The 23,459-nt window shown below is 39.1% G+C and overlaps 1 protein-coding gene across 1 annotated transcript in view; it reads right to left on the reverse strand.

The window, feature by feature from the left end:
• Window positions 1–22,630: 22,630 nt before the first annotated feature.
• The window catches only part of Dmd (dystrophin), a 1,737,386-nt gene continuing 1,736,557 nt past the window's right edge, over window positions 22,631–23,459 (reverse strand). The window contains exon 70 of the mRNA XM_048796385.1: window positions 22,631–22,746. Coding sequence (XP_048652342.1) covers window positions 22,735–22,746 — 12 coding nt within the window. The 3' untranslated portion in view covers window positions 22,631–22,734. The remainder of the gene's footprint in view (window positions 22,747–23,459) is intronic.

The following is a 23,459-nucleotide window of genomic DNA, read 5'->3' on the forward strand; positions in this document are numbered from 1 at the left end:
ATCTAAAACTGTGATCACCCAAATAAACTCTTTTTCCTCTAATTGTTCTTGTTGGGTCTTTTGGTCACAGCAGCGAAAAAGGTGATTAAAACACTAGGCAACTGTAATCCCAGCAGTTCCTGAGGCTGAGGCAGGAGGATCATGAATTCAAAGCCAGCCTCAGTAATTTAGTGAGGCCCTAAGCAACTCTACAAGACCCCATCTCTAAAAAAAAAATATAAAAAGCTCTGGGGATGTGGCTCAGTGGTTAAGCACCCCTGGGTTCAATCCTTGGTACCAAAGGGGAGATAAAACTAGGCAAGCACTCTACCACTGAGCTACACCCTGAGCCCTAGGTCATTATTTGTAAAGACTCATATTTTTATATAATTCTATCCCAATGAATGTGTAGCATTTCTTCTTTTCTCATTGAATTTATTTCACTTTACATTTTTACAAATGGATGCAATCTTTATTATTTTCATTTTAACTACTTTGTAATGTTCTATTACTATCATTCCCCTATTGTTGAACATTTGGATTGTTCCCAAGTTTCTTAACATTATATATAGAACATCTTCTTGCAAATTCCTTCTTTTGCATTTTACATTATTTCCTTAGATTGCCTTTCTAAAAGTCCTCTTTTCTCCTATTACTTGTTTATTTTGATCCATATACATATTCTTTGTCTTCTGTCCTGCCCTAACCCTATACTTGTCAGAGTTATGTGTTCCTGGTTTCTATGTGCCAACATGGCACTCTGTATTTACATCATCACAAATCATCATGCTTTCTTTAATAGTTTGTTTTGCCAGTTAGACTATGGGCTCCATGAGGGAATAGCCATATTGTTTATACATATATATATATAATATTTATATATTATATTTTTATATTATATATATTATATTTTATTTTATGTATATTTTAGATGTTGATGGACCTTTGTTTTATTCATTTGTTTATATGTGGTGATGAGAATTGAACCCATTGCCTCACACATGCTAGGGAAGCATTCTACCATTGAACCACAACACTAGCCCCATATTGTTTTTTTTTCCTCAGTGGTTCCACATTGCTTATACTATAGATACTCGATGTGTATTTATTAATATCTATCATTTTCTTTCTCTTCTTTCTTCTTCAGGTCTTATTTGACATTAATTATCTCAGGAGTCAATACATGAATAACCCTTTGTGTCCTATTCTAAACCTGCTGGCCTTGCTATAGTTAGATAATTGCTATCCTTGAAACCTCTTTTTGGCATCAGGCCCTGTCTACTATAATCATGAGTCAAAGGGCAAGGCTAGTCAGTACTCCCCTCAGAGGTGACTTAATTATAGATAATAAAATTTTAAAAGAATTAAATTAGGTAAGCTTGTATAATTATCCTTCTGACTCTTACAGATAAAGCCTTGTACTTAAAGTAGGTGTGCATTAGGTTGGGTTCTCTGGAAACACACTGTGAGATGGAGACTAGTGTGCAGGAAGTGCATTGAGGAGTACTCTAGAAAGAAAGACACCTGTGGGGGACTGAGGGAAATAGAGAAGTTAACTCCCTCGGTGAGCTCTAGAACTGAGGTGGTCCTTCAGAGTTGTCTTAAATTGGGGTGAGGGAGACAATGCCTTACATCTATCCCTTATTGGACAGTCATTGAATACAGACTGCACCCAGGAAGGTGATATACCTTTGGATGAGAAAGCTACTTTTGACTGAGAGCAGATTCTAGAGAGGGATTGAGCCATGAGTCAGTACTAGCCAATACTACCAGAAGCTAGGAGGACAGGTACCTCAGTTCTGAAGGGGCTGTGGTCATCTCAAAGTGGGGTTCTATGAGAATTGATTGGCAGCTATTCTATGGGGACACAAAGTGATCACCTCCTTTCAACCTGATACCTAGTGTTATCCAGGAGCTCTAAAGTTCAAAGGAGATAATGGCTGAAATCACCAAAATTTGTGTGGTCCCAGGATGTTTTCAAAAGAAACATAACAACCACCAGCCTCCTTTCCCTCCAGGTGGTTTCCACCACATGCCTTCCCCCACAGTTGTTTCCTCATTTTGAACTCCAGAGGACAGAGGCAGGAAGAAGTTAGGACAACATCAGGAGGTCTGGCCTTAAAAGTTGAGGATCATCTCAGGGAGCCTCCAAAGATGCCTGAGGCTGGGGATGGGCCTGCATTACCTACAGACACCTTTTGCTCAGACAACCGCCTCCCTGAGACAGTTTCAAAAGGAACAGTGGACATGAATCCAATTACACAAACTTATTTACAAGGCTGAATTAGCTCATGTCTGCCAAGCATTTTGAGCAATTTGGATAGACTTCCTAAATTGTTTACCTAAGGTATTACCTCACCCTTAAGTCAATTTCCTAGAGATAGGATAGGCTAAATACAGCTTCCATTAGAAAATAATCTTCTCATGAGTTTTCCCAACATTTCATATGTATTGTCATTAGCAATTAAATGCAAAGTTGGCTTGTTGAGACAAGACCGTTATTTTTCACATATTTTTCATAAATGTTCACTTACTACCTTTTAAGAATGGATTATAATTTCTATGCTAAAAATTATACCTTGGAACAGGCCATATTTAAATGAATACTTTTAGGCTGAAAGAATCATATTTTCAACATAAGGTAACCAGATGTCTTAATTATGTATTGTGTGTGCATGGTTTAGCAAGTTTTATATTAGAATTCTCAGCTCCCTGGATACAAATAGCCCCAATGCCTTCTAGGATCTCTGGCAAAAGAAGACTTTAGGGGCACAAACACCAAGTCAGTTTCAGGTATGTAGAGAATATTCTAATGTATAAAGTCACTGCAGTGGTTGACTTTTTTTTTTTTAATTTGGCTACAGGGAAATCTAATTCTTGCTACTCTGCTGTTGCAGCTTCAGCAGTGACAAAGTATGGCCATATCTCCTTTCCTCTAATATGTAGCCAATAAGAATTTCACAGCATTTGACCACTTATGCGAGGGTTTGTTTTGAGGAATAGAAGGTATGGCTTGGTAGGTACAATCTAGCCCTTTTTTACTATTAATGCACAATAATAACATCTCTCTCTCCCTCCCTCCCCCTGCCACCCACCTCTCTCTATCATCCATCTGCATTGGGGATTGAAACCAGGATTACTCTACCACTGAGCTATATCCCCAGCCCTGCTTATTTTGAAACAGGGTCTCACTAAATTGCCCAGACTCACCTTGAGTTTGCAATTCTCCTGCCTCAGCTTCCCAAATTCCTGGGATTACAGGTGTATACCACCATGCGGCTAAGGACCACTATTTAAGAACCCCTAAAAGCTATTGATGCTAGGGTGGATGTTCACTTCTTTTAGGCTCGCCAGGGTAGCAAAACCAACCCAGATACACATTACACTGAGGTTATATTTTCAACAGCCATTCTTAGTCCCGTTTCTACATCAAATTTCTTATTTATGAACAACAAAGCCCCTCTTGATAGTTTAAGCTTAAAAAGAGATTCATTCAAGGATATGAGAAAGCACACAAGAACATCAGTGGGGCTGGAATTCCCCAGCAGAACTGCCCCAGTAGAGACAGTCTTGCCATTGTTCCTTGACAGGCAGCACTGATCATTTCTCTTCTGGCAGGTTTATTGGACACAATTGCTAGGAATTCTGCCAATGATGCCTGTGGAGAATGGGTGTATCTTCTGGTGCCCACATAAGGGAGCCCAGGCCGAGTCTGCTTCTTTGCTTCACCAACTTCTGATTCAAAGTCTAGCTATAAGTGTGTCTGATTGGTGAAGGTTAGGGTTCTATATCTGTATGCTTATGCCCCTTCCTCTCTTAGCTTATAGACTCACCTTCCCTTCCATCACAAAATGGTTATTCAGAAGGAATTGGGAGGGGGAGGAAAAGAGAGTGCATACACATAAAGCAAGGAGACTAAATTCAGAAATTACAAAAAAAAACAAACCATTTTTACTTCTTTATCATCCCATCAGAAAGGCAATTTTAGACCTTTGTGTGCATTTTACAAACCATTAAACTTTCAGCTATTATGTTTTTTTCTGAGGAACACATAAAACAGACATTCTTACCATTAGAAAAAAAATTAGGTGATTATTTATAGAATCTTGGAAAGAACTTTCTAAGTATGACACCAAAGCCTGAAACCATAAAGAAAAATATTGATAATCTTTAGTACTTGGGGGGGGGGGGAAACACATCATAAACAATGAGAAGACACTTGCAACTCATATGACAAAAGACTAATGTCCTTAATATAACAAGATCTCTTACAAACCAATAAGAAAAATTTTAATACCACAATAGAAAAACAGTCATAGAATATAGATAATTCACACATACAAAAAGGCAAATGTTCACAGCTTTTTGAAAAGACATGCAACCAGAACATAAATAAAAATGCAAATAAAAACAATAAGGCATAATCTCCCCCACTTTCAGATTAGCAAAAAGACCTAAGCCGATTTAGCAGTCCAGCCAATGTCAAGGTCCTTTAGTGAATGTATTAAAGCTGGGTAGTGGTTATACATACTTGCTGTTACAACCTCACCAGTGGCTATTCTATTACTATTAAATTAAATATCAGGGCTGGGGATGTGGCTTAAGCGGTAGCGCGCTCGCCTGGCATGCGTACGGCCCAGGTTCGATCCTCAGCACCACATACAAACAATGATGTTGTGTCCGCTGAAAAATAAATATTAAAAATTCTCTCTCTTCTTAAAAAAAAATAAAAAAATAAAAAAAAAATAAATTAAATATCAGACCAAATTCTTTCAAACCCACCAACATTTATTAGCAAGCAAGTACAAAATTGGATGAAAGGCTTATTCTGTGGTGGATATTTATCTACTCCTGATTCCCTGTCTGGTGATTCTGTAGATGAGTGAGGGAAACAGGGTCCTGTTGACCTGATAGGATCAACAGATTCTGAAGCTGGAATGCTGCTGATTCAGTGAGATCAGACTCCTGGGCTGGAATCTTTTGGGTGGTAGAGCTTGTACAGCCTCCCTGAAACACTACTCATATCAACAATAAAAATAGATCATTTTGTTCCTATTTTAAGTGGTGGGTCATAACCATTGAAAGAGCTGATTCTTAATTATGGCCAATCAAATGTATTTAACTGTGTCTTAGTACTTGAAATATGAATTCACACTCAGACTCCTAACTCGAGCATACAGAATTACCTTGGAGGCATACAGACATGCTGTCGATATATCAATCAAAAGTAAGTGCAGAGAAACAGCCATCACATCTGGGTACCTTTCTGAAAGGCAGTTTGTCAATATGTATATCAGCATTGCCTGAACATACTCCACAAATCAGTGATCTTACTTGTGGCATCTTTGCACACATGCAAAAGATCTGTCCATGAATGTATGTGGTTGCATCATTTTTAATAGCACAAGGGTGCTAATGATCAAAATTCTATTAGTTGGATAGTGATGTAAAGCAAACCAGTGGTTGCTTAGGGGTAGAAGTGGGGCCTGGAAGGGTCGGGAGGGCAGGATTACAAAGACTCAAAAGGAAACTTTGGGGATAATAATATATTTACTATCTTTGATTGAGATGATAATTGCTTGGATGTAGATTTGTTAAACCTTACTGAATTGTATACTTTAATATATGCAGTTTACTGTATGCCAATTATACCTTAATAAAGCTGTTTAAAATAATTTTGGTATTTCATATTAAATAATGAGGCAAAGTTGAGCACTTAACATGTGCCTGATATTGTACTGGGTTCTCCACAAATGTTGTCTTAACTCTAACCCTAACCCTTTGAATTAGGATTATTATTCTCATCTTTCACAGATGAGACAACTGAGGTTAAAGGAACTTAAATTATCTGTCCAAAGTCACAGATATTGACTGAGAGGAGTAGTAGCAAACTACTACCTATGGACCAAAGTCAGCCCCATACTTGTTTCTGTAAATAAAACTTTCCTGGAAAGCAGCCATCCACATTTATTTACATGTATGGGTGCTATGGCACACAACACAACAGTTGAGTAGTTTGCAACACAGACCACATGGCCCTGTGATGATTAATTTTATATTTCAAGTTGGTCAAACATTACTTTAGATGCTTCTATGGAGGTGCTTTTTAGATGAGATTAAAATTTAAATTAAAATTTAAGTAAAGCATGTGTATGTGTGTGTGTGTGTGTGTGTGTGTGTGTGTGTGTTCTAATCAGATGACGATCTTAAAGAGAAAAAGACTGACCTCCCCAAAGAAAGGGAAATCTGCCAGGAGTCTAGTCTGCCTTTATACTTGAATTGTCACTCTTCCTTGAGTCTTTAGCCTGATAGTGTGCCCTGAAGATTCTGGACTTACCAGCCTCCACAATCACCCCTGGCTATGGACTGTTAGGGTCTGAAAACAAGTCAGGATGGCGCCTGGCATTTTGCCAGAGGGAGTGGTTTGTGAAGTAACGCGAGCGAGCCATTAAGTGTGGAGCTTCCTTATTGGTTGTCTGCTGTATCGAGTTTATGTTAATTAAGATAAGCTGTGTGGAATGTATATATACCCCTCCTGTCCTACAATAAACGGCTCCCACTCCTGCTGTATCAATGTACACAAGTTGCTCGTCACCGCCCCCCCCCCCCCCCCNAATCTACACAAGTTGCTCGTCCCCCCCCCCCTCGTTATTTTGCTGCAGCCGGACTGTGGCAATGGACCAGGATATGAATCCAGACAAGTTGAATTTAAACTCTCAACTACTATCTTACTTATTGAACATCCAGCCAATGATATACCCAGTGGCCAGTAAAATTTATGACCAGCCAGGTGGGCTGGTGCATGCCTGTAATTCCAGCAATTTGGGAGGCTGAAGCAGGAGCAGTTCAAGTTCCTCCAGCAACTTAGCAAGGTCCTGTCTCAAAATAAAACAAAATAAAAAGGGTTGGGGATATGGTTCAGGGGTTAGCTACCCCTGGGTTCAATCCCTGGTACAAAGAAATGATCCCAGCTATACTTATTGCTTTGTAAAAAAAAAATGTTCAGAATGTATTTCGGATGAAAGAAAGCAGGTATTATGACATTTCTTTATTTTATTTTTTTAGTACTAGGGATTGAATCCAGGGGCACTCTGCCACATTCCCAGCCCTTTTTATTTTGAGATAGGGTCTTGCTAAGGCTGGCCTCAAACTGTGATTCTTCTGCCTCAGTCTCCTGAGTCACTCGGATTACTGGCATGCACCACCATGCCTGGCTTGTGTTATCACATTTGTTAGAAAAAGTACACATGGGGAAAGTTATGGGACGAGAACATTTCTCATGCACTGGATTGTGGGTGATTTTTACTTCTTTTACTCTGTGTATTTTCTGAATATTTCAGTGAGCACACAAACAGGAGAAAAACAACAAAACACTTCATTTTGAAAATGAAGAGAATAATTTTCATACTGCCTCAAAATCACCCCATGTCAAAATGTCCAGGTTAAAGTGGCTCTTTGAAATGTCCTTGATGATGGGCTGTGTCTGTAGCTCAGTGGTAGAGCGCCTGTCTTGCACGTGTGAGGCACTGGGTTCGATCCTCAGCACCATATAAAAATAAATAAGGATATTTTTAAAAAAGAAAGAAATGTCCTTGATGGCACAATAATGGCAGCCATGTAATAGCTATTACCTTCTCCTTGTGTCCTGCTATCATTTCCCATAGAATATGCAGTCTGAATGATATTTCAAAAGCACTCATCTTGTTTGGGCACTCGTGTAATTAAACTTTTTCAGCGGATTCTCATTTAAGGCCCAAATTGTCAGCATGGCACACAGGGATCTCTGAGACCTCTATGCCACCTTTCTTGGTCCTTGGCCCTTGGCCCTTGATGCACCTGTCTTGTCCAGGCTGTTCCAGCCATATTGATCTGTCTAACGTTTGAAAGCATCCTGCTTCTTATATTGGTCTTACAAGAGTTAGTCTCATAATTGTCTTTGGAAAAAAGAACTAAATGTTATCTTTACTTTTTTAGTGTCTATAATGGTACTTATCACAGATAGGTAGAATATTTGCTAAATAAAAGATGAATGAAGATGTATGGAATGCATTACTCAGTAATGCCTATTAATGAGTTTTCAATAGCCAGAGATAAGACATTTAATTCACTGAGATGTTATTATACTAGCACTGTTCTTCAGTTGCATTTGAATGGGTTGACTAGGGAACCTAATAAAAATGTATAACACTGTTTGAAAAAAAATGTGAATTAAGTTCTTTCCCACTGTGTCAAAGACTGGCTAGATGTTGGCCAATCCATTTCCTTTACCTAGGCATCCAGGAAAACTATGTATTCTAGCCTTCCTTGCTGTTATGGTTTATATGTGAGGTATCCCCCAAAAGCACATGCGTGAGACAATTTGAGAAGGTTCATAGGAGAAATGATTGGCTTGTAAGAGTCTTAACCCAATCAGTGATTTAATCCCCCCGATAAGGAATAACTGAGTGGTAACTAAAGAGGTAGGGTGTGGCTGGAGGAGTGGGAATTGGGGTATGGCTTTGGGTATATATTTGTATCTGGAGAGTGGAGACTCTCTGCTTCTTAATCTCCATGATGTGAGCTGCTTCCCTCTGCCACACACTCTGCCATGATGTTCAGCCTTATCTGGAGCCCTGAGGAATGAAGCCAGCCTTCTAGGGACTAAGACCTCTGAAACCATGAGCCCTCAAATAAACTTTTCCTCCTCTATAGTTGTTCTGGTCAGATCCTTTTAGTCACAGCAGTAAAAAAGCTCACAAAAACACTTGCATTAGGTTGAAAAATTGTGGCTGAAATCTTTCTGATGAGAAGACGAGTAGAAAAGATCTTCCCTTCCACAACTGTGCCTTTTACATATTCTCATTATGGTGCATCTAGCTGGACTCAAAGGCCTCTGAAATTATGGGGACTGTATGAATATGGAAGAGCCTGGTCCCTGATCTGTAACATGGAATAGAAATAAACTGGTTATGGGGTTGACAAATTGTGGCCTGCTTATTATTGCAGCACAACCTAGCTTCTCCTGACTGCTGCTTCTTCCAAAGAAACTTTCAGTAACTCTACTTGGTTTTGAATTGGGCAGGATTTACATAGTCATTTTAATTTGACACTTTAGAATGCAGATGTCGAAGCACATCTCCTTATTCAGCTTCTTCATTTTGTATTTTCCAAATGATTTGAAAGAGAAACATGGAGTAAGATAATGACTATTCAGTAGAAAGCAAAAAATAGTACAGAGCACAAATAACTCACAATTAGCATAACAATTCTTACTATTAATATGAATCTTTCATTTCTTTTTTTATAGTTTAGAAATTTGCTATGTTTAATAGAAAGCTCCAGATACACTGCCTTTTTGATGAAAGGGGGGTTATACAAATTTATCAAGCATATGAATATATTATGTGCCTAATTTGTTGATTCATTTGTGGATTTAAATCCAACCACACATTAATTAGGACCTACTATGTATGCTTTGTTATACAGCAATGCTCTTTTGGGTTGGTATTCAGGTGGGGATGTTGTGGATTTAGGCTGCTCATCTGTTAAATAGTTTTTGCTAAATGTGACCAGAAATGTGGAATTTTTTACTAGTAATTATAATCCTTGGGCTGCATGTTACTTTATTAGACATCTGGCTGCCAAATCCATATAGGATCTTTTCATGACCATCATACACTGCAGGGAACATTAATTTACTCTGCAGACCAAATTAATTGGAAAGGCCTTTTCCAAACACAACACATGAAAGAATATTAACATAGTGCTTGCAAATGTAATTATTTAATCCAACATAGGAATCTTCTATTTGAAATTTTGCCTGATTTTCCCATATTTTGTTATTAGCCCTTTCTTGTGAGAGCACAATGTCATCTATGTCAAGATGAGACATGTATGTCAAGATGTTTCTCATCTGGCTCCTCTAGTCGACTCAGGATGACAAACACAGCCCTCCCTTTTTTATTTTTGCAGTTCTGAGGATTGAACCCAGTGGTGTTCAACCACTGAGCTACATCCCTAGCCCTTTTTATTTTGAGATAGGGTCTCCCTAAGTTGCTTGAGGCTGGCCTCAAACTTGGGATCCTTCTGCCTCAGCCATTGGGATTACAGTTGTTCACCACAGCACCCAGCTACAGACCCCATTTTAGCTTCATATACTAAGTGCCTGGCCTAAAGTAGAAACCCAGTACATGGTTATTTTATGAATCTTGACACCATTGTGTAGACTTACACTTTTATAATTAGAAAAGTCACTTAAACAAATGGCTCCTTTACTTTTTTGGGGGGTGGTGGTGCTGGGGATCAAACCCAGGGCCTTGGGAATGCAAGGCAAGCACTCTACCAACTGAGCTGTATCCCCAGCCCCTCCTTTACTTTTTAAAATGAATTTTATATGTTACACGTTTTGTATTGCTACATCAGGGTACCATAAAACATTTTAGGTTACCAAAGATTTTTCAGAGAAACACAGTAAGAGAATGGGGAGAAGTAGAAGAAAGATTTATGGAGTATCTAACATAATTTTAAAGGTACAGGCTTTGACTTGTATTTGAGCAAAATACCAGAATGAACTATGGGTGCCAACTATTGTATGACTTGGAACAGGCAATCCTATCATATGGGGAAAAGGCCAGGCATAGACATTCAGCCAAACAAGGCAGCAAAAGATGAGCCAGAGGGCCAGAGGAAGGAAAGGTTTGTAATAAAGCCATTTCACATTCGTGTTTTAGCCTTTCCCTTCCTTACATTGCTATCAAATATGACTGAACTTGAAGGGGAATCTGTCCTTCCTTAAAAACTTGCGGAGGAAAATGAACCTGCTATATCTGGAAGTTAGCCAGTGTGGTGGTTATTGAATTCTTCCTTGTATGCCATCCCAAATTTTTCAAGCTATCATTTAAACTGTTTTTCTTTGGCTCTCTTTTCAGTAGAGATGGAGAATAGCTGGTCATCACTTTCAATGGAAGATGTTAAATCACCTGTCAGTTTTATTTTATTTTTCCTTTTGTATGAAATTCCTGTTCTCTTATTTATTTCTTTTAGGATCTTATTTTTTAGCAGTCACGTCTCTGACTTTCTGCAGAAAAGTCCCTAGGCTGTGTCTTTCATCCTGGAGCTCCGAACAGCATTCACAAAAAGAACATGACTAATGCCCAGGAAAGAAATGCTGGTACATGAAATCCCTAGATGTTACTTCTCTTGTGCACTTTATTATCTTCTCCCTAGTTCATTCATTATCTCTGAGTACATTCTTTGTGCCAAGAGTTCTAGGTGCTCTGGAATCCTGGAGCACACAAAACTAACCCAAATGCCTACCTCACACACTTCACATTCTATTTAGAGAAGACAGATGATAGACAAAATATATTAAGTAAAGAACCATAGTAAGCATAGTACATTAGACCATTATGAAGTTCATGGGTGAAGTCCTGGGTATAGATATAACTCCCAGAGTCATTATCTTCTTTATGATAACCCTATGTTAACATGAAGGTATAACCCTAAGACTGAATGAGATTATCTGACAGGGAAATAGGTGGAACAGAGTGAAGGAGGGGAAAGGTAGCAAGCATGACGACAGAGAGGTATGTGTCAGATTGTGTAGGACCTCAATCTCTGGAAGGACTTTGGCTTTTACCGGGAATGGAAAGCCATTGGTTTGTTTTAAGCCCCAAATTGGCAAGATCTGATTAGACCTTAACATGATAACCCTGGCTGCTGTGTTGAGGATAGACTAAAGGAGGAAAGGATGGTGGTTGGCAGATTAGCTAAAGGCTATTTTGATATAGCAGCAGAATGATTATGCTGTCTTGGACCACAGCAGAAGTAGGCAGGGGGAGAAGTAGCCAGATTCTAGATATATTTCCAAGTGAGGGCTAATGGAATTTGCTGGTGGAATGATGTGAAAAGAGTTGAGAGTGACTTCAAGGTTTGGGCCTGAGCAACAGGAAAGATGGAGTTCCCATTAATAGCTGGAGGAGGGAATGTTTTGGGTGTTGGCAGCGTACTATGGATCAGGAGCCTGCTATTAGATATAAGTTAGAGAAGACTGTTAGACCTCCACATGAAGATATTGGGGAGGCCCCTGGATCTACCAGTCTGGAGTTCATGGGTGGAGTCCCAGCTGTAGATATAAACCCCAGAGTAATTATCACACAGAGGTATGAATAGGTAAGACTGAATGAGACCACCAAGTTAGCAGGTTTTGTTGGTCAAGCTACCATTACTGTAACTAGATATCTGAGATGATCACCGTTTAAGGAGGAAAGGGTTGACTCATGGTTTTAGAGTTTTCAGTCCATGGTCTGTGGTCTCCTGGCTCTGTTGCTTTTGGTCTGGGACGAGGCAGTACATCACCATTGCCAGAATGCTTGGCAGAGCAAAGCTGCTTGCCTCCAGGCTGGGAATCTGAGAGTGGAAGGGGCTAGGGATGCAAATGAAGTGACTTCCTCTGACATAACTTCCTCCAGCTAGGCCCCACCTCTTAAAGGTTCCACTACCTTCCTATAACATCGTGGGCTGGGGATGAAGCCTTTCACATGTGTGCTTTTAATCTTTGTTATTGTTTTTGGTATCAGGGATTGAACCCAGGGGTACCAAACCAATGAGCTACATCCCTAGCCCTTTTTTATATTTTATTTAGAGACAGAGTCTCACTAAGTTGCTTAGGGTCTTGCTAAATTGCTGAGGCTGACTTTGAACTTGCGATGTTCCTGCCTCAGCCTCCCAAGCTACTGCCCAGCCACGTATGTGCTTTTAGAGGACATTTGTCCAAACCACAGCAGAAGTGCATACATAAATGAAAAAAGATCCAAAGACAGAATCTTGGTGCACACCAATGTTAAGATGTCGGGATGAACTATTTTATTAAAAAATAAATAATACACACACATATGTACACATCACATATAAGCATTTTGATGGATGCAAGCATGAGATGAGTGTGTAACCCTTGGAGAAGGAAGGTGATTGGGTTCAATATGTAGGAAAGGAAGAATGCTGCTGCATGGAACATGCCCAATTCCCATGAACTCTGGATGACTAAAAATGCAGCAAAAAAGGCTAGTCTGGTGGCGAGCAGCAGATAAAATGACCATCTGGCTGTAGTGGGTAGCAGAATGTAGAGAATAGAATGGTTTAAGTTCTCCTTGTTTCACAACTCTATTTCCCAATGAAAGCCAAGGTCAGGTTTTAGCTGGGCTCCTGGCCAGCAGCCTCGGAGATGGAGTACTCAATGTGAAAGTAGTACTTAACTACAGGTGATTGCCTGTGGACTGCTCAAGACAGATACACACCCAAAGCAAATGAAGAAGGCAAATGGGGGAGAGAAGGTCAACTGTGTTGTGACTGCAACCAAGAACCTCAGTGGATCCTGTAGGGTGCTCTGAAACTGGTATGTGTTGGGAGCTGCTCTGGAAATACACACCCTTAAGTCCTGAGCAAGAGATACTGAACAATTATTGAGTCCCCTGCAATAACTTGGGCTTTATCTCTGCTCAGATAATGAGGTGTGGCTCCAGGAGTGGGTGTCACCCAGTGGGGCTGAGTTACACTCACCTGTTCCTTTGTAATCCTACCCCTTGCCTCCTTTGAATGGCTTCTCCCCAATAAAACCAGGTTCTAGGTGTGCTCTTTCTCTTTCTTGCCTGCCTTGCCTCCTTTGTGGGAACTGGGTCAGAGACGCCATCACAGAACCCAAAGAAAAAGGTATTTCTCTGTCTTTGTGATTATTTAGTGCCAGCCCAGTTCACCTGCAGTGACCCTGACTGGTTTAGTCATGTGTCAGGACAGGTATGGCCCTTCAGTATTGCCCCAAATTGAGGCTAGGGGACTGAGTTTTTGTTTCTGAACATCAGCCAGTCATTGGCCCAAGTTCCTCCCTGTGAGAGGCAAGAGGTATTATTACCTTAGGCAAGAAACTTCCCTGTGGCTGAAGGCAATGTCCAGAGAAGCTAACAGCTGTGAGCCATCAGCAGACCAGATTCCTCACAGCTGAAGTATGGATGCCCTGAAGACAAGAGGGAGTGTGGCCAGTGTGCTTCAGTATCCAATAGAAGCATCTAAAAGCTGAAAATGCACCAAGAGGCTAGATGTTATGTGGAAATGAATGCAAGCCAATGGTGATAGCTTCTTTCACCATCCTGGGAAAACTCGTCTCTTTATTTGCTGGCTTTTATGAGATGGCCAACATATTCAACTAGGGTAGCTTCACTAAATTATTTTAGAGAAAAGACTAGAGGGCTGGACAAAATAGGAAAAATATTCAAGAACTAATGCCATTAAAATATCACTAAAAGCTGGAACCTGCCAGACAGGGAAACTGTTAAAAGAATACAGCCTGTATTCAGGCGGTAAAGAGAATGAGTAATTTTCTACTGCTTCCCTAGGAGGCATTTGGAAATGTGCTGAGGCTGTTTTGTCATCAGGATGACTGGGAGAACTACAGAGTGAAGGATGGTTATGCATAATAAGAATTTTCCCAGCCCAAATACTAATAACAATCTATTGAGAAATACTGTGACTGAAAGAGTTATGAGGTACCTACTCACAAGAGTGTATTTGAGAAGGAAGGGGGTGCTATTAATAACAATGTCAAAACAGCAGGCATACAAGGTGAATGAGGCAGGGAAAGCTAAGGCTTATGGGAACCCTAGTATAAGGATTTGCAGCTCCCCACACAGGGGAAAGGGCAAAGTGAACCCAGGAACATGAGGTGTGATATTAATCATATCTGGAGAGTAAAGGCTTAGAGTCCCTCTACTGTCATATTCACTTTAAAAAGGGATCAAATGATTGGGCACAATGGCACACACCCATAATCCCAGTGACTTGGGAGGCTGAGGCAGGAGGATGGCAAGTTTAAGACCAACCTGGGCAACTTAGTGAGGCCCTAAACAACTTAGCAAGACCCTGTCTCAAAATTATAAAAATAAAATAAAAAGGGCTGGGGTTTGTGGTAGAGCGCTTACCTAGCATGCACGAGGCACTGGGCTCAATCCTCAGCACCACATAAAAATAAAATAAAAATATTGTGTCCTTCTACAACTAAAAAATTTTTAAAAGGCTGGGGATGTAGTTAAGTGGTAAATACCCTGGGGGTCAAGGATCAACTGTTTGCCCTCCTATGGCATAAGAAGAGTTATCCATCTCAGTCACAAATTTCTGGTTGATAAAAATCATCAGTATGCCTGATGTTTAATTTTAGTGTGATTAGGAATCATTATACCAGCAACCTCAACCTTTATAATGGTAAAATTATTCACTTATTTCATTGTTGTCCAAATGTTTTCATGTCATGACACACAGAGAAATTGATTAGTGATTTTAGGATATCCTTTGTTAGTTGCCAAAAAGCTGAGGGTGACAGGCCTCATCTGGCCACTCCCAAGACTATGAGATTTGGACTTCAGTAGTCCTGGGACACATTAGAAGTACACCATTGAGAAGTCCTGCCTTATCAAAATAAGTCTTGAAAGCTTAGGAAATTTTAGAATGAAATCAAGAGATGTTGGAATAAACCTAATTCATGGTCTTATTTTTATTTTAATTTTTTGTCATGCTGGGGATGGAACTCAGGGCCTTGTGCATGCCAGGCAAGCAAACGCTCTACCCCTGAGCTACAACCCCAGCTCTATTTCATGATTTTAATACATTTGAGTTGAATTTCTGAGTAATCCATGTTTGTTTTAAGACTTAAAATGTTTGTGGCAAATTGGCATATTAGCAAATTGGAGAGATCACACAAGTTCTAATTTAAAATGTGTCATTTTACATGTGATTTCAAAGTAAATGGTATAAGAAAACTGGACTCAGTTCATACAGTATAATATATTGGAATGTTTTGGAGAATTTGAGATTCGTGATATAAGTTCAATTTGTTTCGCTTTTTGTGAGTTAGGTACTAGGGAGATTTTGTTGTTGGCATTGAAAGCCTTTCCTGTCAGACATTAGACAGGCTTGAGAATAAAGCAATTAAATGTATAAATGCAGCTTAGAACAAGAGGATCCAGACTGCTCAATTTGGATAAGTCTGTTCACTGAGACTTCTTTTTTTTTTTTTTTGATTTTATTTATTTATTTATTTTATTTTATTTATTTATTTATTTATTTATTTTTAAATTTTTTATTGGGGGTTGTTCAAAACATTACAAATTTCTTGCCATATCATATTCTACACTTTGATTCAAGTGGGTTATGAACTCCCACCTTCACCCCATACACAGATTGCAGAATCACATCAGTTACACATCCATTGATTTACATATTGCCATACTAGTGTCTGTTGNACTTTTGGTAATATCGCCATTTTGATGATGTTAGTTCTGCCAATCCATGAACAGGGTATATTTTTCCATCTTCTAAGATCTTCTTCTATTTCTCTCTTTAGGGTTCTGTAGTTTTCATTATATAAGCACTGAGACTTCTTTCATATAAATTGTCTATATTCATACATGGAAAAACAAGATTTTAAGTTGAACCTTAAGGTTTAAGAAAAACTAGGTTTAGGGTTGGGGATGCAGCTTAATGGTTGAATGCTAGTTTAGTATGTGCCAGGACCTGGGTTCCATCCCCAGCACCAAAAACAAACAAACAACAACAACAACAACAACAACAACAAAACCAACACATTTTAAAACCTAGATTTCTAGGTTTTAAAATGTGTATCAAATATATCAAGTGGAGAAACCTGACAGATACCACCTTTAAAAAGGGGCAGACTATCATTATGTGGCTCCTGGCATGATGGGGTAATGATACACCATTGCTTGTGTAGTGTGCCTGTCCAAAATTTGGACCCTGAATCTAACCCTGAGGACAATCAGACAAACCCAAATTGAAGCAAATCTGATGAAGTAACTGGCCTGTACTGTTAAAAAATCTCAATGTATTTGAAGACAGAGAAATTGTTCCAGATCCAAGGAGATCAAACAAACAGGCTACTGAGTGCATGTTTGCAATCCCAGGGACTTGGGAGGCTGAGGTAGGATCACAAGTTTGAGGCCAGCCTCAGTAATTTAGTGAGACTCTGCCTCAAAATAAAATTTAAAAATGGGGCTGTGGATATACCACAGAGGTAGAGTACCCCTGAGTTCAATCTTCAGAACCACACATACAAGAGGGTGGTGGGCATTTGGGAAGACTAAATGTCATGAAATCATGAATTAGACCTTAGACCAGGAAAAGGCATATGACAATAAAACATATTGGAAGAATTAACATTTGAAAATGGGCAGTGGAGTAGATGATAGTTTTCTATACTGCTAAGCTTCTGTATTTTAATAATCGTACTTGTTTCATTCAAGAGAATTTCCTATGTGAACTATTTAAGTGTAAAGGTGCATGATTTCTACAACTGAAGCTGAAGATGGTTCAGGAAAAAGCCAAATCTATCATCTGTCCATCAAAAGAACAATAAGGAAAAGGGGGAAATGTAAGCAATTGGTTCCTCTAGGTAAAGAGTATATGGGGATTCCTAGTCTTGCAATTTTTCTTCAGTGTCAATTATTTCAAAATACAAAAGTTACAAGAAGAGCTAAGAATTTATCTGGAATACATGTAACACACACACACACATATAAAATTTAAGCTTCAAGTTACTGTAGTCTTTTCTGGGTACAAAAGCTTCTCAAACATCTCTGCATTCTCACACAATAGGTATTGTTTATCATGGAACATCTGGCAGGTTGCCACTCTCATGTTGTCAAATAATCCATGAGGGAGCAGAACCCTGAAGTCCAAGGGGCAATGAGGAATGTGTTTGTGGTTCCTGCTCCAGTGGCTTTGCTACTGTGGGAAAGAATTTGATTCATGTCCTTCCTACACTTAATTTGAAGGCAGTCTTTGCATGTGTGCCAATGCCTGCCTTTGTATTCATTCCACCATTAGAACATTACAAATTCAGGGAAATCCCATAGCAGCTCCACAGAACACATCCATTAGTCTTGGTGCTTTCCCCCAAACACACATTCTGCTTGCTGGTGCACAATCTGCGCCAGCTTGCTTCGTTTTAATTTTTAACTTTATTAATTCGGTCCCCTCCAAAACGTGCCAAGTATGGAATGAAAAGCCAAATGCCCTCCTCAGAGTCAGCCACACACAGTTGTTTCAGACACTGAAATGCTGAAGATTCCTCAGTTATCTAGTTAATTGTCACCAAAACAGCCAGTCTGGATGTTTCAACAAGGCATGTTTGTATAATGGTGGAAGGGATACATGATTTATTTATTTAAATAGCCTGACAATTATTTCTGGTAGATGTGGAATTCGGGACACAATTTCAATGCAGTACTCATGCAGGTGGACATCATCACCCCCTCCCCCAAAATGAGCAAGTGATTCCTATCAGAGGTGCCCACACTATCACCATCCTTGAGTTTGATCATCTCCTATTATGTCCAAAATCAATAGAATTATTCCTTTGGTCCACAAGCATCTGATCTCTATTGGGGGAGCCTCTACCACGACTGTTGGGAGACAAAGATAACCTCCCCCTAGAGGACCTAAGATGGCTGCCTCTTTCACAGGTAGAGCAGGCAGCAGAGCAGGGCAGGGAGGAGGAAAGGGATCTCCTGAGGGGTGGTTATGACTACTGTTGGGGAATCCTCCCCAGAACAGGTTCAAGGTCATAATTTTAGGTGCCTCTCCAACTGCTCACACATCCCCTGAGGTCTGGTACTATTAGCAATGGTAGAAGTGGTAGGAAATTCTCTAGAGTGGCAAAGTGGAAATTGCAAATTGGTTTAATTCATATACTTATTACTAAAAACAAAAAAAGTGATCACTATGACTACCCCTCCACCAAATGTATCTCCCAACCTATAAATGCTTATCCTCTGTTATGGTTTAGATTAGGTGTCCCCCAAAAGCTCATGTGTGAGACAATGCACAATGGTTTAGAGGTGAAATAATTAGCTTATGAGATCCTTAACCTAATCAGTGAATTAATCCTGTGGTGGGGATTAACTGAGTGGTAACTGAATACGGGTTGGCTGTGGCTAGAGGAGGTGGGTCATTGGGGTATATATTTTGTGCCTGAAGAGGAGGGCTCTCTTTCGGCTTCTTGGTGCAATGCCCTGAGCCACTTTCCTCTACCATACTTTCCTGTTACCAAAAGCTCAGTTCTTGTTTCTGAAAAAGGAAAAAGTTGTATTGCTTGCTAGCAAAGGAGGAACGTAAGGTCTCCAGTCCCAGAGGCTGATTGATTCTCCCTATCTTTAAAAGGGGGCTTTTAAAGACTCCTTACCACGTGGTTCTTGTAGAGTGATTGTGATTCACTTGTTAATTTCGGAGATATCCACCCACCTCCACCAGTCTGAATTGCTTGCTTCCTGTGGTGCACGTGTGCTCAAACAACCAGGAGGGGAAGAAGGTAATCATGTTCCCTGCTCCCAGGTTAGGGAGGGGGAGAGGGAGAAGAGGAAAGGAAATTAGCCTCAATGGCAGAGCAGCAAGGGCTATATTCAAAGCATGAGGTTTGTTACACTACCATGATATTCTGCCTCATCTTGAGTTCCCTGGAATGGAGCCAGTCTTCTATGGACTGAGACCTCTGAAACTATGAGCCCCCAAATAAACTTTTTCTTCTCTAATTGTTCTTGTCAGGTATTTTTGGTCATAGCAGTGAAAAAGCTGACAAAAACACCCTCTTTGATCCAGCAACCTCACTTCTAGGAATGGGTTTCATGGATATAATTGTGTATAAGAAAAATGATGAAACAAGAGATGTACATAGCCAATGATGAAAAATAACTCATATATTCCACCAAAACGAACCACTTAAATAACTTTCATATACTGGAATATTATAAAGCTATCAAAAATGAAAAGGTATTTTATATATTGACATGAAAAGACTTAAGTTTTAAAAAGGTAGGAATATATATTTATAGTTGCTTATATACTAATAAAGACACTTTGGAAGAATATATCAGAAATAACTGTTTACTCAAAAGGCAGTGAAGATAATGTGGGACCACCCTGTGGTGGTTGGGAGGCTTTTCACTATTTACCTTTGTTGATTTTCATTTTTCATTTACACAAATGTGTGCCTGTAGTCCCAGCTGTTTGAGCGGCTGAGACAGGAAGATCACTTGAGTCCGGAAGTTTGAGGCCCATCTGCGTGACACAGGGAGACTTCATCCCCGTCCCAATAAATGAAATAAAGAACAGAAATAACTAAAAGTAGAAACAAAGCATCAGTCTGATTGACACTTTTTGTAACGTAACTGCGTGCTTTATTGAGATACACAGTAAAGCAGTAATATAATACAATAGTAAGGCATATATTTGGTGAAGTCTGATATGTTGTGAAAATGCAGTAAAACTGAAGTTTAAAAAAATAATTAGTAAATGTTACAGTGTTGGTGTTTAAACACAATATTATTATGATACTCAAGTAAGAACCCAGTACCTGAAAACAATGACATAACATGCCATGTGATGCTTATGCTTCAGTTACACTGATTATGATTTACAGTTTAACACTCAGTGGTTATAAAGAACACAAAATAATGTCCAAATTATGCTTTAAACTCAGCAATAAAGCTCTCAGTTTTTATTCAAATATTTTGACAGACTCACTCCAGAACTAATATCTAAAAGATAAAACAAAACAAAAAGATTAAAACAAAATTATGCACTCTACCTCTGATTTTAGAGTGAAACCTAAAACTTCTTAGTAGGATGTAAAGTAACCCCTTGTTTTAAATGTTGGTTAAAACAAACCTCGGGTAAAGAAAAAGTCCAGCGTCAGAGAAAGGAAAAAATGCAAGACTAAAACCAAATCTCCAAGTAACTTAGAGCTCTCCTTAGAGCTTTGGAAATTATAAAGGAGAAAGAAAATGGAGAGTAATGGCCACACGATACACACGTGGCGAAGCTGTGAAATCAGGTGTGCACAATTACCAGGAACACCCCAAAACCAAAGTGAGGTAGAAATAGCATGAGAAGCTGTGTGTGATGTTAATTATCATTAATAAAACAATGGACAAAACCCACACTCCAAAAGTTAATTACACTTGATGTCAGAGGTAACAGATTTGCAAAGTAATAGGACACACAATGATTTCTATTGAATTAATGCATTTTTAAAAATGAAATAGTAATAAAATGGCATGAAAGAGTAAAGCTTTTTCCTACCAGTCCTTAGCTTTTCCTCTTCACTGTTTCTCCTCACTTTGAAGAATTTGTTTGCTTATATATTTATCCTGCCTAATTCACCATAAAGGGTTTGGAGAAGGATTTGCTTTTGGAACAGATTAATTGATTTGCCTTCCCACTTACAAACCTTTGTGGAACTTCTTGTAGAGAAATGTGAAGGAGGGAAACAGAGTTCATGGGCTTCTGGATGGATATTTACCACTGTCAAAAACGTGATGGGGCTACTGTCTTACACATTTTCCCAAGGGTTATTTTAGAGTAATTCTTGCAGCATTCAAAAATTCATCATGATGGGAAGAAAATCAACAAAACAACAATAACAAACCACTCACTTCTCTGTGAGAAGAGGGCAGAAAAATTCATTTGTGATTATAGATATGTGTGTATGGATGGTTATGAATCTTCATCCAGTCCTCTAAGAGTGGCCTGCTCCCTCACAGGGATGGGCTGGGAATCCATAGCCCTGTAGCCCCGCCACTGTCCTCCTAATGCCTGGGAGTTCAAATGCCTTCTAATGCTCCCAATTTCCACAGAAGCATCATTAAACTAAATTGTGGCTTAGCCAGCAACAGGAAGCCAAATATATCAACCAACAGATTACTGTGATATAGTAAGTCTTATGGATTCCTTCACATGTTCCTTTTTTAAAAAAAAAAATTCAATACTCTAGTTGTCAGTGGAAAGTTTAAAATGAGAAACATCTGGAGTCCTGGACAATGTTTTAGTGTGGTAGTTTCCTCCTAGCTTCAGGCTCCAGGGAAAATTCATTCAAGACCAAGCAGGTAAGTCCAGATGACTAGAAGCAGTTTTTTCCCATTAGAAAGTGGCAGAAACATTTGAAGAAGAAATTTAAAAGGTCTATAGAAATTCTTTCCCTTTCTCTATATACCTATAGTATTTATATACTTATAGACATATAGATGTATAAAATGAAAGCCCACAGCCAGACCCACTCAGTCAACGATTCTCAAAGGAGCAATGTGAAGTAGTCATTTGGTGGTGTTAGAAGAAGTCCTATCTTTAATATGCAAGGAAAGAAAAAAAGCCATGAACCTCATATGAATATTACACTAAAACAATGCAAAACAATGTGCTGCCTCAGTTCGTGTGTGTCTTGTGTGTGTGTGCGTGTGTGTGTGTGTGTGTGCGTGTGTGTATGTGTTTGTTTTTAGGGGTTTTTATAAACAACTTTTTTTTATAAAGCACACTTTAGTTTACAATCTTTCTTTATAACTGTTATAAATTTTTAAACAACCCAAAATGCGTTCCATATAAAGAAATGGCAAGTTATTTAGCTATCAAGATTTTACATGTAGTTTTCTTATAACTTTTTTGTACAATTGCATAGACGTGTAAAACCTGCCATTGTTAACAAAACAATAACAGACTTAGAAACTACTGAAATCTACAGTATAGTACCACTACCCTTCACAAAAATATAGATTTTATTTCTTGTAAACTCTTACTGTCTAATCCTCTTTGTTGTATGAATATTATAAAAACCATGCGGGAATCAGGAGTTGTAAAACATTTATTCTGCCCCTTCTTCATCTGTCATGACTGAAACTAAGGACTCCATTGCTCTTCCCAAATCATCTGCCATGTGGAAAAGGCTTCCTACATTGTGTCCTGGAAAACAAAGAGAAAGAAAGATTTTATAAAGGGTGTAGGTATCATCACCCTGATTTTCTTGCTATTTGGGAAATCATTACCCACTTCTTGGTGAAGACAACACAGAAGCTGCACTGAAGGTGAACACAACAGGGTTTAATTTCCCCTAGTTTCCAGAAAGAAGTAAAGCCTTGTTAATGAAGCATCACACATTGTTAGTATCAGCTTGCTTAATACTGGAGCAGGCTACTGGTGTCATTTACATGAAAAATATCGAGCACTGCATTCATCTTCCCAATGGAACTATCATATAGCAAAAAGATTCTGTGGATAAACACAAGATTCCTATTGTAACAGGAATCATTTCATGATGAGGTAACACTTTTTCCACCTTACTATATTTACAACTATTTGTACTATTTTTTATGATCAAACCACCCCTACCATAACTATCACCACCCTCATGAGTACCGTTGCCACCATCATCATCATCATCACCATAACCACAATACCATCACCATTAACATCACGGCCACCATCACCACCATATGAAATCTTCATTTCCAGGCTATGTCAGGCTGTGAAGGGTAGAGGTAGTATTGCGGAGGTGGCTGATTCCTCTCTGCTTTTACTTGGGTTGAAAAATAAACTCTTGAATTGACCTTTGTGTATACTATCAACATTTGAATTAGGAAACTTCAGAGTAAAAATTGCCTCTCATCCCAAATCAC

The sequence above is a fragment of the Marmota marmota genome, unplaced genomic scaffold (assembly GCF_001458135.2).
Source record: "Marmota marmota marmota unplaced genomic scaffold, marMar, whole genome shotgun sequence".
Lineage (NCBI taxonomy): Eukaryota > Metazoa > Chordata > Mammalia > Rodentia > Sciuridae > Marmota > Marmota marmota.